Source organism: Capricornis sumatraensis, chromosome 2 (genome assembly GCF_032405125.1).
Source record: "Capricornis sumatraensis isolate serow.1 chromosome 2, serow.2, whole genome shotgun sequence".
In the NCBI taxonomy this organism is placed as follows: Eukaryota; Metazoa; Chordata; class Mammalia; order Artiodactyla; family Bovidae; genus Capricornis; species Capricornis sumatraensis.
In genome coordinates this window covers 29,746,778-29,768,963 of record NC_091070.1, presented here as the reverse complement: position 1 = coordinate 29,768,963, position 22,186 = coordinate 29,746,778, and the positions used below count along the sequence as shown (strand labels likewise).

Sequence of the window (22,186 nt, the reverse complement as noted above, 5' to 3'; positions counted from 1 at the left end):
TTTTTTCCTTGCTGTATTCAAAATCCTGAAAGGCAGTTTTTCCCTTCCATTTCCAGTTAGAAAAGACAAATATATATGAGAGGAAGAAATTAAGGGAATAAAAGGAAATAAAGTGAAGAAAAGGAATGATGGGAGCAGGAAGAGAAAGAAGAAATCTCTATGACCTTCCTAAAAATACACTGATAAATATAATTCAACACTTAAATTTTTTAGTGTTTTTTACTCTAATGAAGGAGAGCAGTGACTTATAATTTTAAATCAGTAACAGTGGCCTGTTTTAACATTTTGTAATTAATGTTGATTAGATTATGTTTGAATTCTCATGAAGACTGGACAAGACAGATGCTTGGAATTAACCTTATAGCATGTTTATAAAATTGATAATTAGAAGATCATGTCATTTAAGAGCTGAATAGTGCTAAAAGATGATCCTTCATTTAGAAGTGAGGAAATTAAGGCCCAGAGAAGGGAAGGGGCCTATTTGTCTATAATTACTCAAAGCCAGTATGGAAGCATAGGAGTCCAGACTCAAAATCTATTATTTTTCCTCCCCAGAATGAGAGAAATAACAACAGTATTTATGGGACATTCATTGGCGGTGGGCATGCTAATCTAGTTTAGTTAAACTAATTACCTGTCTTCCACAGATAATCTGGAGTTAAATATTATTGTTAGTGTTTTAATAATTATTTTTTATTTCTGAAGAGCTATCATACTTCTAAAACCCATTTGTATGTTGATTCCAAACAGAGCTTTTTCTTTTCATTTTGTAAATCTGTTGTTTGTATTTTTTGTTTGTTTTTAATCTAAAAGGATGCTATTTTGTTGGTGGCTGAACTAACCTTTAAGAATTAAGTCTGAGAGGAAAAAGATATAGCTATGTAATGAGGGGCAGGAGATGTGTATTTGCATTCAAATTAACTTTGCATTTAAAGTACAAAAGAGAATATTTAAATCATGTTATATAATCTCATGGTTTGGATCCTTATAGCCTGAAATTTGAACTAAATGGAGACTGTTACTTTTGAGGGTAAAGGTTTTTGTTAATCATCCTTGGTAATAATTTTTCTTGAAGATCAGGATGTTTGTTATAATTAAGATCAATATCCTGCATCCAGTTTAATCAAGGGAGAAAAAAATGTTATTTATGTAAGAAAACTCTCTAATTAATTTAATACAATCTATGATCATGACTGAGCATCATCACTGTTATTTCACATTAGTATTTCCTTCATTCTTTGGATAGCAGCAGAGTCTACAAGAAGAACATGGATTATTGAGAGTCCCCTTTTCCTATACTCTAGAGTAGCTGCATCATCATTTTGGTATATGCACACAGTTTTTAGTAGGCAGATACACAGACAGAGAATACTGTAAATGAAGAGTTATTTGTTTATTTAATATTTTCTCTCAACTTCCAGAGTTGGTTTGAAACTTTCCTATTTCCTTCTTCCTAGATGTTATATGAATATAGATATGACATATGGTAGGGTCACATTATTCTGAAATTAAATATTTTTGAAATGATTTGAACTTTTTAAGAAAAATGGTTTAATTGTCTATAAATGGTTTATGTACTTGCCAGACATTTATTGAGCAAATACCATGTGGCCATGCACTGTACTAGGCACTAGAAAGATGGATAGATGGGTAGATATATTGACTTTCTAGATCAAAAATGCTTCAACTGAGCCAGAAAATGGGGAAATACTCAATACATTGATATTATTGCTTTTTGCAGTATATTCATAGAAAAATCCAAATTTCATGTGTGATTGACAACAGGTATCAATTGCATATGAAAGATGGTGTACAGAAATTTCAGAAAAGTCTTTTCACAAACAACTGTGACATTTTGGAACTAATTTTTAAATGGGTTGACATGTAAAGGTTTTTCTGGGAAATATTAGAATGACAATTATCATATCTTCAAAGACGTCTTGCCAGATGTTTCAATCATTAGCCCTACTTTCCAAGACCTCTATGTCTTGATAACTTAGTTTGTTCCCAGGATAGGCAAATGGAATTCCTAGGAGAAGAAGGGTGATCTCTTCCCAATCCATGCACGACGGAATGATCTTAGATAGCTAGTCAGCTCCAGACATACATTGGAGGTACAGATTCACCAAGATTTAAGTGATTGAAAGGCCCAAGTGGAAGCAGAATGTTTAATCATCTCTTCTGAGTGCATCTGATGACCAAGAATGGATAAAGTGCTGTCTTGTATTTCCCAGGAATCTCATCAAAGATCACAAGTTAGCAAGCGTCAGGCATATTTTGTTTGGCTCAAATCTTTTTTTTATTTTTAGGTGATTGCCAACTAAGAGTTATGGCATTTTGAAAGAATTCAGTTTCTGACTTTCCTTGAAAAATCAGAAGATCTAGCTACATTGGATTCACATTCTCACATGTCAGCAACTGGCCAGAGCTGTATAACAGCTGCCCCATTTTGAAAGAGGAGAAATTCTCCAATGTATTACAGTCTTCACTACCTCCTGTTGTCTTATACTCAGCCCACTGCATGTTACTGAGTTTGAAATGCTTCAGTATTCAGATATGTGGGCTCTAGAGTTTTCTGCTCTAGAATTAATTTATCCCTGCAACAAGGCTCCCATGTTCAAGGCTTGGTGTTTGCCAAGCTGATACACTCTGAAGATTATGTTTCCTTTTATACAATACAGCATTGGCGCAACACACCTCAAGCTGTCTCAGTATGCCTAGCATAGCGATGTGTTATAACCAGTAAAGAAAAAAAAAAGACCAAATTTAAAATAATAAGACCAAATAGATTCAATTTCAATTCTTTGGTACTTTGATAACCATTGATTCTCTAGCTTTTTAACACTTTTAACTGTTTTAAAAATGGCTGCCAAGGAAACCTACAAAAGTGTGCTTTATAGTAACCATGGAACTATTAAAGAAAGACTTTTTATGTGATGATTATTAGTTTTATATATTACGAATGACTGGCAGAGTGTGTTCTTTTCAGTTTCTCTTTACTCAATTTCTGCATCTGTTTCAAGTCATAGTTATTGAATAGTTATTTTTAATAAAATACCAATACTTTTATATTATTTCCCCTTTCGTCTTCTGAGTACATTTGTTCTTTTATAGGTGATGGTGGCGAGCACCATAATAATTCAGAACATTGGAGGTAAGCAATTGAAAGTGTACAGCTTATGCTTAGACGTGGTGGAAATGATTTCCTCCTTTGGTTTCTTGCTTGCTACAGGTCCAGCTGGGAACCTAAACCTCGGTAGACATAGGTATCTCAGAAGCCCTGTGTGCTGACCTATTAGTCTTTCTTTCTTTAAAAGATCCTTTTTAGCAGCCCTTGTAGAACAATAGCTTCTAAATTCAGCTAAACCCTTGCTTTCAATCTTGTTATTAGGTCTGTAACACACCTCTGAAGCACTGGTTTTCTGTAGTTGTGGTAGTGGTGAAGTACAGCTTGGAAAAACTCTCCAGGTGATTCTGGAGTAGTTCCCCTCTATTTTTGTCCTGATCACCTGCTGTGATGTATACTGCTTTAGAAGGAGGGATGTTCCATGGCTGTGAACAGTCATGTGTAGAAAGGCAATCTCCTTTCGTAAGCACAAAATTGAAAGTGACCATGTGGTGTACAAAATAAACAAGCTTGAGACAAATAAAAAGTATTCTCACATTTTTCAGAATTCCCTATTTTCGCATTTAAAAAAAAATGATCTGGTATCAAGAACTACAGAAACAAAAAGTACTGTTAAGTTAATTATTGATCATTATTGACTAAATGTATTAAACATTTAAATCCAAAATCCTATGGGAATCATGTTTGTATATGTTGTAAAGAAGTTACATCATGCTGAACAATGTCTTAATTTTCTTTTACCATTTACTTGAGTGCTAAATAAATGTTTTTAGTGTAAAGTTAAATACACAGAGTTAATATGCACCTTGAATCTTTCACAAGATTGTATGGTCAGAGGAAATTTTAATCTTATTTGTTTATCTTATTATTATTTCAGTTTACATTGAGTTCAGCAATATTCTGTATTTAATTAAGTTCAACAAAATTCCATCTTTAATGAGTTTCTTGGTCAAGGAAAAAATTAGCATTCCAACAATAAATTGTATTTGCCATTGTTTTGGAAATCCTGAACATTCATGTTTTAATTCTTTGAATTTTCAGGGCAATATACATATGTATACTTATATACACACACATAATAATTGAAGGAAAAGAATGCTTTCTTGGATGTCATACGAAATAATTTCCTTTTTAACACACCTACTTCACTCTTCACATTAGAAGTCAGTAACCTGTCTTTTCCCTAATGAATCTAGAAAATGCCATGACTTTAAGATCTACTTTGGAATATTTTGTTTTAGCTAGTATGCTTAAATGTATACTGGTAATGTCCCTAACGTGAAAACAATCCCTCATTTTCCTCTCTCTATGATTGTTGTTGTTTAGTCACTAAATTGCGTCCAACTCTCTGGTGACCCCATGGATTGTGGCCCGCCAGGCTCCTCTGTCCATGGGATTTCCCAGAAAAGAGTACTTAGTGAGTTGCCATTTCCTTTTTTTTTTTTTTTTTGTGAGTTGCCATTTCCTTCTCCAGGGGATCTTCCTGACCCAGAGATCGAACCCATGTCTCTTGCATGGGCAGGTGAATTCTTTACCACTGAACCATCAGGGAAGCCCCTCTGTATGATTACTAAGAACCATTGATCACAGTTTGTATTTTATGGAGAACTTTCAACTCAGGAATTTCGATCTGAATTTGTGGCTATGGCAAATGCCTGCTGCTGTATTCTCAGTATCCTTCACCCGAATCGCTTCCTTGTCCTCTAAGCTGGTATGCAACTGTTATTGTTCCTGATTCTTTTAGCACTTGCTGTTATTAGGTCGAAGTTACCTCTGTATATGCTTTCTTCCCTCACTATTATTATCAGCTCCTCCAAGTCAAGTATTACTCTCATTTTTTTTGTACTTCTGGAACCTAGCACAATATTTGGGACTTGATAAACCTTTTATTCAACTAAATATTAGCTGAATATAATTTGTATGTGCTGTTTTCAAGTACTTTGTAATATTCTAGCTGTATTTATCAAGAAGACGACCAAAGGGGACTTCTAGACTGATCACTAGCTTTAAATATTTGAAAAGCTGAACATGAAACATGGAAAGATATTAGAGTAATTTAGTATTGTTCTGAAGGGCAGAACTGGTTCTCACGGGTAGAAATCTATAGTGAAGCTGGTTTGGTTTCATTTGAAATACTAAGGTTTGTGATAATGGAAATGTCCTACACTCCTTTGAAAAAGTTCTGGTATTCCTGAAAAAATAGCTTCAGTTCAGTTCAGTTGCTCAGTCATGTCCGACTTTGCGACCCCATGAATCGCAGCACACCAGGCCCCCCGTCCATCACCAACTCCCGGAGTTCACTCAAACTCAAGTCCATCGAGTTGGTGATGCCATCCAGCCATCTCATTCTCTGTCGTCCCCTTCTCCTCCTGCCCCCAATCCCTCCCAGCATCAGAGTCTTTTCCAATGAGTCAACTCTTTGCATGAGGTGGCCAAAGTACTGGAGTTTCAGCTTTAGCATAATTCCTTCCAAAGAACACCCAGGACTGATCTCCTTTAGAATGGACTGGTTGGATCTCCTTGCAGTCCAAGGGACTCTCAAGAGTCTTCTCCAACACCACAGTTCAAAAGCATCAATTCTTCGGCACTCAGCCTTCTTCATAGTCATACATGACCACAGGAAAAACCATAGCCTTGACTAGGCGGACCTTTGTTGGCAAAGTAATGTCTCTGCTTTGAAATATGCTATCTAGGTTGGTCATAACTTTTCTTCCAAGGAGCAAGCGGCTTTTAATTTCATGGCTGCAATCACCATCTGCAGTGATTTTGGAGCCCAAGAAAATAAAGTCCCTCACTGTTTCCATTGTTTCCCCATCTATTTGCCGTGAAGTGATGGGACCAGATGCCATGATCTTAGTTTTCTGAATGTTGAACTTTAAGCCAACTTTTTCACTCTCCTCTTTCACTTTCATCAAGAGGCTCTTTGGTTCTTCTTAGCTTTCTGCCATAAGGGGGGTGTCATCTGCATATCTGAGGTCATTCATATTTCTCCCGGCAGTCTTGATTCCAGCTTGTGCGTCTTCCAGCCCAGCATGTCTCATGATGTACTCTGCATAGAAGTTAAATAAGCAGGGTGACAATATACAGCCTTGATTTACTCTTTTCACAATTTGGAACCAGTCTGTTGTTCCATGTCCAGTTCTAACTGTTCCTTCTCAGGAGGCAGGTCAGGTGGTCTGGTATTCCCATCTCTTTAAGACTTTTCCACATTTTGTTGTGATCCACACAGTCAAAGGCTTTGGTGTAGTCAATAAAGCAGAAGTAGATATTTTTCTGTAACTCTTGCTTTTTCAATGATCCAACGGATGTTGGCAATTTGATCTCTGGTTCCTCTGCCTTTTCTAAATCCAGCTTGAACGTCTGGAAGTTCACAGTTCACTTACTATTGAAACCTGGCTTGGAGGATTTTGAGCATTACTTAGCTAGCATGTGAGATGAGTGCAATTGTGTGGTAGTTTGAACATTCTTTGGCATTGCCTTTCTTTGGGATTGGAATGGGATTGGGATTGGATTCCGGCATTTGGTGGCAGATAAATCATCAGTTCTTTCAGCTCTAAGTTTGTTGATTTGCTTGCTTTGTTTTAGAAACTTTTTTTTTAAAGTCACTTAAAAGCAGTCACAGAAATTTTTAATGTTCCTCCAATTCAGAAAAGCTGGTAATGCTTATTTAGTTTTTAGAATAATATCCTTGTTATTTTCTTCACATTGTCTGAAATTTTATTTATTGAGAGCCCACTAAGTAATAACTGAAACATATTTTCAAAGCTATTTTTCTATTGTCTTAGCATGCATAAACTATTCCTTTATTAGAATAGAAGTGGAAGCTTGCTGTTGGAACAGAACACTGGGTTGGAAGTCAGGTGCCTATTTATTACAGGAAAGTTTCATGGAAGGGTTATACTTGGTTCAAAAGATGATTTGCTTTTTTCTTAGGTATCTTTAACAAGTCAGTCACTATTGCTCTAAAAACTTTCATGGATGCTGTTCTTTTTTCAGAAAGGGGAGTCTCAGTTCTTAGAACTACCCTTTAGGGCAGCTTCTGAGCCTCTGAGGTTAAAGTCTAGGAACTCCAACCTTAAGAAGTAGTTTCTTGATTAACCTAAGTTGGGTCTGTGGAAGCCCTTAACAGTACTAAGCCATGTATGCTTGAGAAGAAACGGCATATTTATTTGGGAGGCTCTTTAACGTTGTACAGATAACTTATTTGATGTTATTTCTTCCAAATGGATTTTGACTTTTCATTAATTGGAGATACATTAGATATTTGTAAGATGATATGAAGTGTATAGAATCAGGTTAAATGTTTGCATCTCTTGCATGCCTACCTGCATATATAATGTAGTTCAGATAGCATTTTTCTAAAGATGGAATATTCATTATTAGTATAAGTGGTCAGAGTTTTTCAGTGATTGTTTAGAAATGAGAAATAATATAATAAATTATCTTTAGGTCAGGCCTATACTTGACACTTTATATTTAACAGCAACACTTCAGGGTGGATGATATTATCCTCATTTTACAGAGGATGAGATCAGCGCTCAGAGGGGATAAGTGACTTGCTTACCTTTACCCTTTAATAAAGCCAGGACTGAAATCTCACTTTGTCTACTTCTAAAGGCTTTGTTTTTTCTGCTCTGATTTAGTAAATGTTGAAAAGCTATGAAAAGATTAAATGTTGAGGACTTTAAAAGCTCCTTGGGGACAGGAACTATGTGTTTTCATTTGTTTTCCTAACTTGACCTAGTTTCTGGTAGAGGAACTCAATAAATAATTTTGTTGAATGAATGAGATAATTAAAAAATTCTATTTAAAAACCTAAGATTTTGCCTTAAAAAGACAGTTTTATATACCATATAAATGATAGAAACTGAATGTCCATAGTGTTTAGAATTATATGAAAAATAAAAGGTTGAAAATATTGAGGAAAGTTAGATCTTATTTATGTAAAATAGAAAATGAAAAGTATTTTAAAATCTGCTACTTTTGTGTTAGGTAGTCATATCTCAGATTAATGCTTCCTGGCTCTTTTATTCTTTGTAACACTTAAACATTTCTCAGTTTTTTTGAGATTCTATGTCCCTGATGAATCTATGAGAAAAGGAAACAGGGCCTTTAGAAGCAAGATGATCATGGATCAAGCAAAATTTTCCTTAATCAATATTTGTTTCATGAATCTTTCAGTAAGACTCAGTTTATCCCCGACATCTTTGTATTCCGTGTCTATAAGTACTTGTTCATTCATTTAGGTTTTTAAGTACCTAGCACTTGGTATTTAGTAAGTCTTATTTGTGTGTAAGTCTTATGTGCTGAAGGAAGAACAAGCTGGAATCAAGATTTCTGGGAGAAATATCAATAACCTCAGATATGCAGATGACTGCATATGTTAGAGCAGAAAGTGAAGAGGAACTAAAAAGCCTCTTGATGAAAGTGAAAGAGGAGAGTGAAGAAGTTGACTTAAAGTTCAACATTCAGAAAACTAAGATCATAGCATCTGGTCCCATCACTTCATGGCAAATAGATGGGTAAACAGTGGAAACAGTGGCGGATTTTATTTTTTTTTAGGTTCCAAAATCACTGCAGATGGTGATTGCAGCCATGAAATTAAAAGATGCTTACTCCTTGGAAGGAAAGTTATGACCAACCTAGACAGCATATTCAAAAGCAGAGACATTACTTTGCCAACAAAGGTCTGCCTAGTCAAGGCTATGGTTTTTCCAGTGGTCATGTATGGATGTGAGAGTTGGATGAAGAAGGCTGAGTGCCGAAGAATTGATGCTTTTGAACTGTGGTGTTGGAGAAGACTCTTGAGAGTCCCTTGGACTGCAAAGAGATCCAACCAGTCCATTGTAAAGGAGATCAGTCCTGAGTGTTCTTTGAAAGGAATGATGCTAACGCTGAAACTCCAGTACTTTGGCCACCTCATGCAAAGAGTTGACTCATTGGAAAAGACTCTGATGCTGGGAGGGATTAGGGGCAGGAGGAGAAAGACAACAAGAGGATGAGATGGCTGGATGGCATCACTGACTCAATGGACATGAGTTTGAGTGAACTCTGGGAGTTGATGATGGACAGGGAGGCCTGGTGTGCTGCAATTCATGGGGTCGCAGAGTCGGACACGACTGGGCTACTGAACTGAACTGAAGTCTTATTTATTATAGGAAGAAAGTAAGGAATAAGAGAAGGGGGAAGAGAAGGAAAAGCCAGCAACCTGGCTTGGAACTCCTTTAAAAGGAAGATCTACTGAGAAGAGAAGACCACACAGAATGCATAAGTAAGCATATGGTTTCTTTAGGGAAGAATCTACTGTCAGAACTTCACAGAAAATCTTTTTTTCCCCAATATCAATCACACACCAAGTATTAGTCACAGAGAACTAGTGTGGTCTAACAAATAGATTGGAAAAGTCTACTGTCTTTGAAAAATCTCTGAACTTTATGATAGAAAAAAAAATATGACTCATTAAATTTAGTACTCTTAGGATTATGGAAACTGTTACCTTTAAAAAATGGAGAGCCACATGGTAAAATACTTCTTAGAAGCAGTTCCTGATAGATTCCCAACACTGATGAATTGGGGTCCCAAAACAGACCAGAGCCAGAGAGAGCCTCCAGCTGCCTAGTGCCTCAGGCACCAGAGGGACATTTGCTGAGATCGTTGCTTAGACACAAAGTCAGAAAAGAAGCATCTGGAAGTTTTAATATTTAATGCTGTTACAGGGAAGAGAACTCTGGCTGAGGGCTTGAATTTAGTGGACTGTAAGGAAAGGATTAAGAACTGTAATACCAAATAAGTACAGGTTTCCATATAGTTCCTCTAATTTTGCTGGATTATGAGAGTCCTTTCCTAAAAACCAAGGTAAGTAGTTAGTTCCATATGTGCTTGCATTTGCGTTAGGTTTGCGATAGAACACTCAGTTAGCTAAAATATCCTAGAAATCAAGCAGGAGACTCAAATCATCTTTACTTAAGCTAAGAGAAAGTCCTATTAACTCTGATGAGTACGTGGTAAAAGTGAAGGTAATTGGTGTTTCTGATCTTGTCTCTTGCCCAACTCAAAACGCAGGGAGAGTGGCTCCTAGGAGTATGTTAAATTCTTATTTTGCTCTTCTGAAATATGAAGGTCCGCTGTTGATGGCATATTCTTTCCTTAGTTCTTTAAACGAGAATGAAGATTGAATCACTGCTGCATATTGTGAAAAGAGAACCCTAAATATTAGATTTACTGAAACTTCCTGAAATTGCCATAATGACCCAGATTTTCCAGACTGACAGAGAACCACAGATCTACTCTGGCAGCCTTGATTCACACCTCAGTTTGGGAATCTCAACTTTAAGAGCAACTCAGAGCCCTTTTATGTGGTCAAGTGGCACAGTTTCTAAGTCTCATAAACAGAAAGGTATAAATAAGATCATTCTTAGTTGAGAATTATAAAAATGCCAAATTCTCAGTATTTTTCAAAATTGTGTTGTAATATTAAATTAGAAACATTTTGGCTTTACTTTATTCCTGAAAAAAAAGTTGTTGCTATTTTGTCTTGGTAAGACATGGAAGCCTTAGAAGTACTAGTTTGTACTATCACCTGGGAAATAGGGGTTGGGCGTGCTGTTACAATGCCATCTGCTGGTCAGCTCATCCGTAGTCTTTTTTGAGGCCTGAATAGTATTGTCTGGAAATTCTGGAAAGCTCTGTCTTAGAGTAGAAGAAATAGAGGAATTTTGGAGGGGGAATCTTTCTCAAAAGTCTTTCCTTTGACAAAATTTACTGGTTACATGTCACTTTAAAAATGTTTTTGAAAATAATGTATTTCTTAATAAGTTTTATTGAAGTTTAATTATAGGTGTTTCAGGACAGTAAATATTCTGGTCAGTTTTTATTCAAGTTTAAGATCTTGATAGATGATAAAACAAATATGTATATTTTCCTAGGGTTATGGAAGGGAAAAGTTCCTCCATATATTTTTGATTTCCATTTGTACACGAAATAGGGAAATGACCTTGTTTTCAATTTTTTTTAAAACCTTTTTTTAAAAAGAGAGATTCTGTTGTGCCCTGTGTTGAGCGGGAATAGCCTTTCAGTGGCATTTGGACATATAGTAGGAACGCCAGGTTAGTAAGACACATTGAATAGAATAAACCAATTGCTATCCATGACCGAAAACATGTTTGAAGTAAAATTGAATCTCTTTTAGAAGGAAAGGCAAACTTGTTATTTCCTCCCCCAGTTCATCTGTGTAGAACTGGCTGACTAATCCCTGAAGAAGTTGCTGAACTTTTTCCAAGTGCTGAAAAACCTAATTCTGTCTTAAAAATAGAGCTGTGCAATCTAAACCTTCATACATGTATTTTAAATGTTTAACAAAAAGGATAATTATTTTTGTAAACTAATGGTTTCTTAGGTCCAAACTCCAGTTGAAATCTCCAAACTCCAATTTGTCTTCTCTTTTGCTTTTTTTTGAGGAGTGCTGGGAAGAGTAGCCTATGAGAGAATAGGGTTTGTCGGAAGAGGGATTGATTTTTGTTATATATTTTTTTCAATTTCAGGGTAGTGTTAATATCTCAGATATGTGAGAATAGGACACTTTCTCTTCTGAACTACAATAATAGCTGTGGATAAAATAGAATCATCATGGTAAATCCAGCAGAGTCCTATCATGAGATTCTTTGGCTTGTCTGAGGCATGTTGACTAATCACTTTACCAAACCAGCTATAAAACTGAAATGAAAATACAGGTCAGAGTGAAACAAACATTTTAAGTGTTTTTAGCACTTCTAACTTAGGTTCTCTGTTACAGAAATTCTTTGTTTTCTTTGAATGCAACTGTGAAACTCAGCATTCAGAAACAATTTATTGTTTAAATGGTGATGAAAAAAGAATAATTCTGGGGAGTGCTCCTTTTGGTAGACCTTTTTTATTTTTCTTTGCTGTGGTGGATTTCTTCTTCACTTTGCTTCTCTGCACTTTCTTATAGTGTAACAGTTAATAGAGTAGATTTCTCAAGCCAGACGGGCTGTTTCCACCATCACTATCCTTGGCAGGTTAACTCGCCGAGTCTCCATTTCCTCACCTGTGAAATAAAGAATATCTGCCTCACAGGTTTGTGGTGAAGAAATAAATGTAAAGGAGAAAGTAACCTGTAAATCACTTGGAATAGGCATCCTAAACCCCCACCCCAATGTTGCTCTTGTAATTCTCCTCTTCCAGAAGAGCGCTTTCCCCTTTTGTGCTTTTGACATCTCTCCCCTCAGCCTCCATGCTCCCAACTCAAGTGTTTCTGTTTATGATTAGATCAACCAATATTAATACCTTACCACTTGCTATTGCCTAATCAAATTTTACCCTGTTTTAGTCTTTTCTTAATGTACAGTTGCTTCTCCTCATGGTTTGTATAAAATACTTTCAACTCCTGTGTTTTGATTAAGTTGACAGATTTTTATTTCCTTCCTAGGGCAGTTTCTATTAAATGAGTTCTATTAGTTAGGTTTAAAACAAGGGAGAAAAGAATAGCTATTTAGTTAATGTGGTGAAACTAAATGATTTATAATGGCTGAATACCTGTCACTAAGGTATGTCTTCTAGCCCTAATTCTGGCTTTGGCGGTATGGAGAACCACTTAACTATAGCCATGGCTTTTGTGGATGACCCTGCTCCAGCTATTATTTAGAGGACAACATGGTGTGTGTTGTATTAGGAGTCCATGCTGTGTATCGATGTCAGCAAAAATCATTTACAAATTCTTGCTTATGACCTGTCTGTCAGATAAGTCCTTTAACACTTCCTTATGCTATTAATAGAACACATTGAGATGAAAGGTGTGGCAGGCAACTTTTGGAGCATTGCAGGCGGATTCTTTACCAGCTGAGCTATCAGGGAAGCCATTGGAAAAAACAATGGATACATAACATTCCTATTGATTTCATATTTTTGAAGCTTTTCCACTTTATTTTATTGAGCTGATTATTCTTTTTATGTAAATCTAATTAAGATGTATTCCTAACTTAATGTATATTTATAATATGTTAAGGTGCCAGTCCTTGCATGCAAGTTTACTTGTGGCTAGGAAAAAATAATCTACACAGTGAAAAGAGTGGTATCTTTCTTTGTTTCATCAGTGGAGTTTCCCCTCACATGAGCTCTGTGGTTTTGTAGCTCTTAAAACACCAGCATTCTCTAAGAAAGGAGCAATATTTTACATGTTTTGTTATATTTATATCTTGTATGCTGAGACTCTTTTTGAGAGAGAAACATGTTTGATGAGTTCATATTTCTTGAAATATACATGATTCTCCAGACTGAAATCTAATGAAATAGGACTCCCATTTGAAAACGAAAGAGTTAAGGCTCCAACAGAGGATAAACGTGATCAAATGATTAGCCAGGGGCTAATAGAAATTCTGGGAAGAATGACAGATTGTATATTAGGAAGAAATAGGATCTCATATTCACTGAAGCTTTTTACAACTAAAGATCTAAAAGAAATAATAGAAAATTACTGAAAGAGATGAATGTCTGAAACCTTAGTAAAGCATGTGGTATTGGATTAATCCAAGCAAGAAAGACTGATGGACAGATAATAAATTACATTGTGTAGGAAGTCTGCATTCCTTGTTTTAAAGGTACTTTTGTCTTTTTTTTCCTTGCAAGATATATTTAAGTAGCCCTAGGCCAGTTTCAGAAAATTCAGTTCATGATTTTCATCATCACACCATATGTGTATGATTCTTTGGAATAGATAAAGTATTACAAACAAAGACCCCCAAATTCTTGAGTGGAGAAGGTTAATCTAAACCTTCCTTCTGTTCTGTACCAAACTGGTAGCATTTTTCCATATGAGAATATGAATGACTTAGAATATCTTTCCACATACAATTAATTGTGATGTCCCATAACTAACAAAGCATTTGAAGAAACATGCTATACTTCTGCTGACTAAAAGGCTTTGTTTCAACAGTTGTACTTCCGCTGGGAAAAAAGAAATGGTCATAAACTGCAAAGTGTGAATATGTGTATTTTCACTGAAGAGAAGTGACCATTAACTGCTCTAAATTTTACTTTGCCATAGGTACATGTTATTTTATTAAAAAAAAAATGAGAGTGTATGTGTTTATATGTGTAAGCATTGCCTATCTTCATATAAACTTATACACAAACTAGTATATAACCTTTTTTCCCCCAGTGTTGAGCAGTCATGCAGCACTGTAATAATTGTGAAGCTCAGCTACTTTTATATTTGTTGATTGAAAAATATACATTCTTTTTTTTAAACTCTTTGAGCTTTTCAATCAGTTTTTCCTCAGATTTTTGCCATTCAGACTTGGCATTCATTTATGTTCTTGGTTTTGTAGGTCCAAGGAGAAAGTGAAATGTTTCCTGAAATATAAATAAGTAATAAAGTTAACATGCACACAGAGTGCTCTCTATTCTTCATGGACATATTCTTGTTGGCTCTTTTTAAATATATACTTAATCTCTAGGGGAAGCAGAGATTATTACTCTGTTAAACTGACTCCAGATCATCTGGGTTTCTGTACGTTACTTAAGCATTTAAGTTTAAGCTCAATTATTTACATATAAATGAGTTCTCTATTCTGTAACCATATGAAAACATTTCCCAGTGTGGGATGGAAGGTTTATAAGATGTGAGGTTTTTTTGTTTTTTTTTTTTTTATAGCTACACCAGAAATAGGATCATTATTAAAATGCTGTAAAAGCAGGTTATTTCTTGAATCCTGTCTGATAAAATGTGAGAAATAATGCTAACTTTGGGTTTTATTTACATAATATAAAGGAGCCCTGTTAATAAAACAGAATAATAATTGTAAGTTTTGTCCCTTTAATGTGCTTAATAATTTCAATTGAATCTTTTCTAATCTGTTTTGGAGAGTAATTTAAAATGTAACTCATTTTGCATTTTGCTATTGTTTTATAATAGCATGAGTCCAAAGTGTGTGTGGAAGGACAGTAGCAGAGAAAGAGAAGAAGTGAGACTACTGGCCAGAGGTCTCTCTCTAATAAGCAAGAACAAATAATCAGATTTATTAGCTATACTTATTTATCTCTTATTTCTATATCAATTGTTGCTAAACTAATCTCTAATGCCTTGTACTAGGAGATAGCATTAAGAGTTTTTGTCTAGCTTCACGGGAAGATCCCCTGGACTAGGAAATAACAACCCATTCCAGTAGTCTTGCCTGGAAAGTTTCCATGGACAGAGAAGTTTGGTGGGCTACAGCCCATGGGGTCACAAAGAGTCAGACACGACTGAGCATGCACGTACGCATGCACACACACATGCAAAATTTTCTTTCTAAGTGGGTTGTAATCAAGAACCTTTCTCTTACCTAAATCTTTTGCCTTGAACTTGAAATGTAAACAAAAGATACCTAATGAGCTTACCAATTATTCTTCTCTACAAAGAATATTAATTATTTATCTTTATTTATCTCCATTCCTGGTATGTATCTTTCTTTGAGGACAGTGCAGTATGAATTAATCTTCTACATGCTGTCATAGCCCAAATCGGTATCTGTGTTTCTAAATAAGATTGTTCTGTAAATGGTTAAAAGTTATAGGATTCTAATAGGAACTCTTTTTATTCTGTCTGCAGCTATGTCATCTTATCTTTTAATCATTAAAACAGAACTTCCTGCTACTATTTCAGAATTTTTATCTGGAGACTACAGTGGGTAAGAAAAAGTATTTCACATTGTATTCATTTATTTATTAATTCAATAAATATCTATTAAGCCCTTTTGTAAAATAAGGTAAATGTAGTTTCTGCCCTCAAGACACATACAAAGTTATGCAGAGACAGTGGTCCTGGAGAAGGAACCCCTGCAGACCGTTCATGGTAACGATTATGTGCAGAACAATGGTCTGTGAACCCTCTGACAGGCCAGTGGCAATCCCTGCTTTCCATGGGGGCACGAAAGAGCAAGACAAGTATGAGCCAGCTCTTAGAGAAGAGTAGAGGAGAAATTTCTGGATACGAAAGATTGGTTGGAGGAGCCGGGAGGCTGAAAGCACTGACGGTAAAGGTCTTAAAGGAGGGGAGCAGATAATCCTGCTGTCACTTTTCAGCAAACCACAGTGATAAAGAGAAATCAGAGAGATAAAGTTACAGTGTACTTGTGTAAAATCCTGTTATAAAGCATTATTGGAAAAAAAATTGTTTCATTTCCTGTTTTTAACAGTATTATATATAATACTAAACCATGTTATACTGCTCTTCTCCTTTCTTTTTTTTTTTTTATAAAAACACTGGGTTCTAAAGAATATTAACTCATCTTTTTTTATGAAGAAAAAACTCCAAATTAATTATAGTTTTCCTCTTACTATATATAACATGAAATTTTGAGAAAAACAAACTTGAAAGAGCTGAATGAATCCTTTCAATTGTCATCAAATTAATTCATGTAATTTCTAAATCACAACAACAAAACCCATCAGACTTTTTGATTTAAATATTTGGTTGTTTTGCTCCAATATTTTGTTCCAACTTCTTCTGGATTGCAGGGCAAGTTTTCAAAATTGAGTTTTAGCTTTTACAAGTTGACTTCCATGAAAGAATTCTACTTAGACAACTACAAATACATATTTATAAGAAAAATATGATATAGTTTAGATCTGAATAGGAACTATCAAGATAATGTGAAAAGGTAAGAAGTTCTTACTGATTTTTGATCATTGGAAGATGTGCTTTTGTATAGTACTTTACAGTTTAGAAAGTTTCCATATTCATTGTCACATCTGATACTTAGAGCTACCTTGTTTTATTTGTAGCTTTATCTAGTTTTAAGTTTTATGCTCTTATTTTGATAAACAATTGCTAAATGACACACCTATGTAAAATTTGCTTTTACATTTGGTGTAAAAAATAATGAGGATAACTTCTATTACTTAAAAAATTCTATGCCATAAATTTCCATTATAATTTAGGGCTAAGAAACTCAAAGCAATAAGAGGTAAAATGAAGACTGTTAGGCTAAGAGTAAGGAAACATGTGTTCTATTCATTTCATATTCAGTAATCTCAGGAAATTAATTTAACTTCTTTGGCCGTATAACTTAATTTTGAGCCTGAGGTTTCTTTATCTGGCGTAATGGTGGTACTGGTATTGCCTTCTTAACAAAGTTGTTGGGATGACCAAATAAGATATTATACATATACATGGTTTTGTAAGCTGATAGCATAATGTAAATGTGGGAAATCAAGCAACTCCATAATGTTGAATGTCAGTTACAACTCAATTTTTAAAAAGAAATTGCAATAATAATAACTGTATAAAGGTGGTTTTTCCCTATTTGCTCTAACTGCCAGAAAAGTCAAAGTCAAATTTGAATGTATGGCATTAACTGTGTTAATCTTAATAGTTGTCACATGTGTTCTCCTTTTTCTTGATCCTGAGTTTGGTTACTTCTATCTACTTTTTTTATGTCATATGTCTTGGCGGAAAGAAGAGGGACAAAAATACATATAAAGTTTTAGAAATAATTAAGGTAGTATGTGACAGAAATTCTATTAAAACTTAGGTCTTCTTTCTTTAAAAGTGATACTTTTACCATAGCATCATTTTAAATCAGTTGTCATTTTCTTATTTTCTCTAATTTGTTTAAAGAAATAAATAAAAAGTAACTCCCATCTTATTCATATTAGTAGAAAATTGATCAGTTATTTTTACATCAGAAATGAAATTTTTAAAACTGTATATACTTCAAAATACTGTGAACAGTTTGCAACATCTGTTACAATGTTTTAAAACTACGCATCTTGTTTTAAATGTAATATATATTCACTTATTTTGGATTTCAAAGTTTTGAAAAGCATTAGTAAGTGACTTATTAATTGGTTAGAATGCAGATAAATCATGTCTTTAAAGTTTAATACTATGAAAAAAGTTTAATATTATGAAATAATTAAGAAATAATGTTATGGTAATTGATTTGACTACCTAGCACAGTTTATTTCTAGGTAGAGTTACAGAGCAATATTTCTTCTGTGAGATCAGTATAATATTGATATACTTTTAGATTTTGAGTTACAATAAATTGCAGTTAAGAATTTTCAGTTGTGCTTATGTTCTGTGTTATATGTAAGATTTGATGTACCTTTGTGAAAAATAAACCTTTATAAAGATGTTATCAAAAAGGAACTACTTTTATAATATTCTAATTTCAAAAATTATTATTAGAAGTCAGAAGCTATAATACTTATACCAAATTTTTATGAGGCATCTATATTTTTCATAGAGTAACATTTTTAAAAAATCTATGGCTGTTACAACTTGGAAGCTCTATGTTAACATTTAATGATCTTGTCAGCAGAATATGATTGACACAATTAAGTTGTCTTGCATTTGAGTTACATAATTGATATGGGATGTGAGTAAGATCCTAATTCAGAACATATGATACTCTTGTTCCATTCCGTTCAAGAATGAAATTAAAGCAACTTATAAATAAATCTGGTTTTCATTAAAATATGGGGGAAAATCTACATGCCAAAGCATTTGCAATACAGCTAGGGATCTATACCATATATTTCATACTTGGAACAATTTTATCACATAGGATTAAATCCATAGATCACACGAGTTTTCTAGGAAGTGTAAAACTTTTTACTCTAATTCTTTTGGCTTGAAGAGAATGTATATTTAGATCACAGTAGGAAACGGGTTCTGTTAGATAGCTCTTTTCTTCCCCTACATAGGAAGAATTTCAAGGTTAGCATATTCTTCTAAAATCTTGATTTTTCAATTGTGCTTCTGCGATTTCTTTATACTGGCTTGTATTTCTCAAGCTGGAGTTTTATTTTGTAAAGTTTAGTCATTTCTGCTCCTTGGAAAATATCCATTGTCAAATACAACTCAGTCGACTGTGACATGCACATGAAATTTGAGCTAATTTTACTGTGCATTACTGTATTGCCTTGATTGTTGACAAATGGTAAAGAAAAGCATTGTATTTATAATTGCCTGTGTTAACATAACTTAATAAAGATAAGAAATGACTAATATTAATCAGTAGCCAAACTAGGGATAGAGGAATTTTTTTAAGTTCTTTTTAATATCAGAAGTTAAAAGTGTAATCTTGTGAAGAGGAGAGTGTAAAGAAATCACAGTCTTAAGAAAAATGAGGCCATAAATTCAGAGTGACTATTCAAGAATAGAGAGTATTTCCATTGCTTCTGTTACTAAGATCTTCATTGTCCTTTTGCTGATTTTGTAGACATATACAATGAAGTTGTTGAACCAGATGATCTCTGAGGTCCCTTCTAGCTCTAACATTCCATAACTCTGAGATTCCGAGTTACCACTGGGAGGAAGTGAACTTATCTTCAGACCCAAAGCTTTGGGCAATTGTGTGACTTCCATGGACATGAGTGAATTATGATCTGAAATAATGTGAAGTTATAAAGTATAATACATAATAGTAAATGTTATAGACTGCAGGGTTTCAAAGTGTTGCTAAGATTCTTAACACAGGAGAAAAGATCAGTGTGCTCCATAGGATTAACCTACTCCCTTTGCCCAATTCTTGCTTCGTGACAGGAGGGACAGCAGAACAGATGGAATCTTCTTTGGTGTGCCTCTGGGCCTTTTTTTCTCCTGGCGCTGCAACTGTCTGAGTCTGTTTTGGGTCACAGAAGGAAAGAGATTTCAGGCATGGAGCCCTGGGCTTTTTGCCAGCTTTAGAAATTTAGTTGCCAGGTGTTCCTCGGTGAGGGATATTTTGAAGTTCTCATTTTCATGCATATTCAAGAGTGAGTAGAAGACGAATATGCCAAAAAGTGTCATGTAGTATTTGTAGTCTCCATGCTCTCTTAGAACCTCCTGCTTACCAGGACTTGAGGGGCATGTGCAGATGTAGAGAGCACAGCTTCAGGCCCATTAGCTAGAAATACTTGTGTGCAGGATGTAGTGTCTGGCACGTGCATTTCCTAAAGACATGAGTTAGGCTGGAGAAGGGCAAGCTATGATCATGGTGTTTCTCCAGCTGCTGCTCCTTCTCTTGTTGTTAAAGAAGAAGTTGTCAGCACCCAAGAGTACCTTTTCAAGATACATTAAAAAGGACTTCTTCATAAACTAAGGTGTAAAAGAGACACAGTGAATCATAAAGTTTGTCTTAGAACCCATGGGTTGAAGCCGATTTAAAGGAAAACGTTTTCTTTCTTTTTTAAAAAAATTGAGGTATTGATGCTTGTGTTGGTGCTTAGTTGCTTCAGTCATGTCCAACTCTTTGCAACCCCATGGACCACAGCCTGCCAGGCCCCTCTGTCCATGGGGATTATCCTGACAAGAATACTGGAGTAGGTGGCCATGCCCTCCTCGGGGGATCTAGCTGACCCAGGGATTGAACCCATGTCTCCTACATTGCAGGCAGATTCTTTACTGCTGAGTCCCTGGAGTTAACATATACAATTGTCAACTATATATTGTGTAAGTTTAGGGTATCCAGTGTATAAATTTGGTACACATATATTGTGGTATGATTACCACTGTAGTGTTTAGCTGATACCTCCATTACCTCACATAATTATCATTTCTTTTTTGTGGTGAGAATATTTAAGATTCTGTCTCTTAGCAACTTCTAAGTATATAAAATAATTCTGTTAACTAGAATCACATTGTTTTGCATTAGAGTCCCAGAAGTTATTCATCCTCTAACTGCAGATTTGTACCATTTGACCAACCTCTCCTCCATTCCCTTACCTACCAGCCCCTGCTAACCACCATCCTACTGTTTCTTAAATTCCACATATACATGATATACAGTATTTGTCTTTTTCTGTCTGACACCTCTCTTAGCATAGTGTCCTCAGTGTCCATCAGTGTTGTCACAAATGGCAACATATCTTTCTCATGGCTGAATAATATTCCAGTGTGTGTTTGTGTGTGTGTGTGTGTGTGTGTGTGTGTTTTATACCACATTTTCTTTATCCCTTCATCCACTGACAGACACTTAGCTTGTTTCCGTAACTTGGCTACTGTGAATAATAGCCGATAAACATGGGAGTGCAGATATCTTTTTGATATCCTGTTTTTATTTTCTTTAAATATATGCCCGGATATGGGATTGTTGGATCAATCATGTGGTAGTTCTGCTTTTAATTTTTTGAGGAACTAACTTACTATTTTCCATAGTGGCTGAACCAATTCACATTCCCACCAAAAATGCACAAATCTTTCTTTTTCTCCACATCCCTGCCAATACTTGTTGTCTCTTGTCTTTTTGATGATATCCATACTAACAGGTGTGAGGTGATATTTCCTTGTGATTTTGATTTGTAGATTAGTGATGTTGGTCATCTTTTCATGTACCTGTTAACCATTCATATATCTTCTTTGGGAAAACCTATCTATTTACTTTGCCCATCTTAAAATTGGATTTGTTTGATTTTTTGCTGTTCAATTGTAGGAGTTCTCTATATATTTTGAATATTAGCCCTTTATCAGATATATGATTTGGAAATATTTTCTCTCATTCTGTAGACTGCCTTTTCATTCTGGTAATTGTTTCTTTTATTGTACAGAACTTTTCATTTTTATATTTTCATTTATATTTTCATTTCAGTTCCATTTACTTTTGCTTTTCTTGCCTGTGCTTTTGGTGTCATATTAAAAAAAAATTGTTCCCAAGACCAATGTCAAGGAGCATTTTCTTTATGTTTTTTTCTATAAATTATAAGTTTCAGATTTTACATTTAAGTCTTTATTTCAAGTTAATTTTTGTGAGTGGTATAAATTAGTTTTCATTTTTCTGTATATGGCTATCCAATTTCCTCAGTATAATTTTTTGAAAAGACTCACACTGAATATTCTTGAGTCCTTTCTCAAATATTATTTGACAGTATGTGGGGTGGGAGAGTATGCCTAGGCTCTATAGTCTGTTCTTTTGAACTATGTGTCTTTTTTTATGCCAGTACTATACTTTTTTGATTACAAAAGCTTTGCAGTATACTTTGAAGTCAACTTTGTTTTCTTTCTCAGGATTGCTTTGGCTATTTGGAGCCTTTTGTAGTTCCATACAAATTTTAGAATTTTTGTTCTATTTTGAGAAAAAA

At 34.8% G+C, this 22,186-nt stretch overlaps 1 protein-coding gene across 1 annotated transcript in view; it reads left to right on the top strand.

The window, feature by feature from the left end:
- Window positions 1-22,186, top strand: part of SLC38A6 (solute carrier family 38 member 6) — a 66,961-nt gene that overhangs the window by 20,622 nt on the left and 24,153 nt on the right. Inside the window, exons 5-6 of the mRNA XM_068965318.1 lie at window positions 3,115-3,154; window positions 15,732-15,810. Coding sequence (XP_068821419.1) covers window positions 3,115-3,154; window positions 15,732-15,810 — 119 coding nt within the window. The remainder of the gene's footprint in view (window positions 1-3,114; window positions 3,155-15,731; window positions 15,811-22,186) is intronic.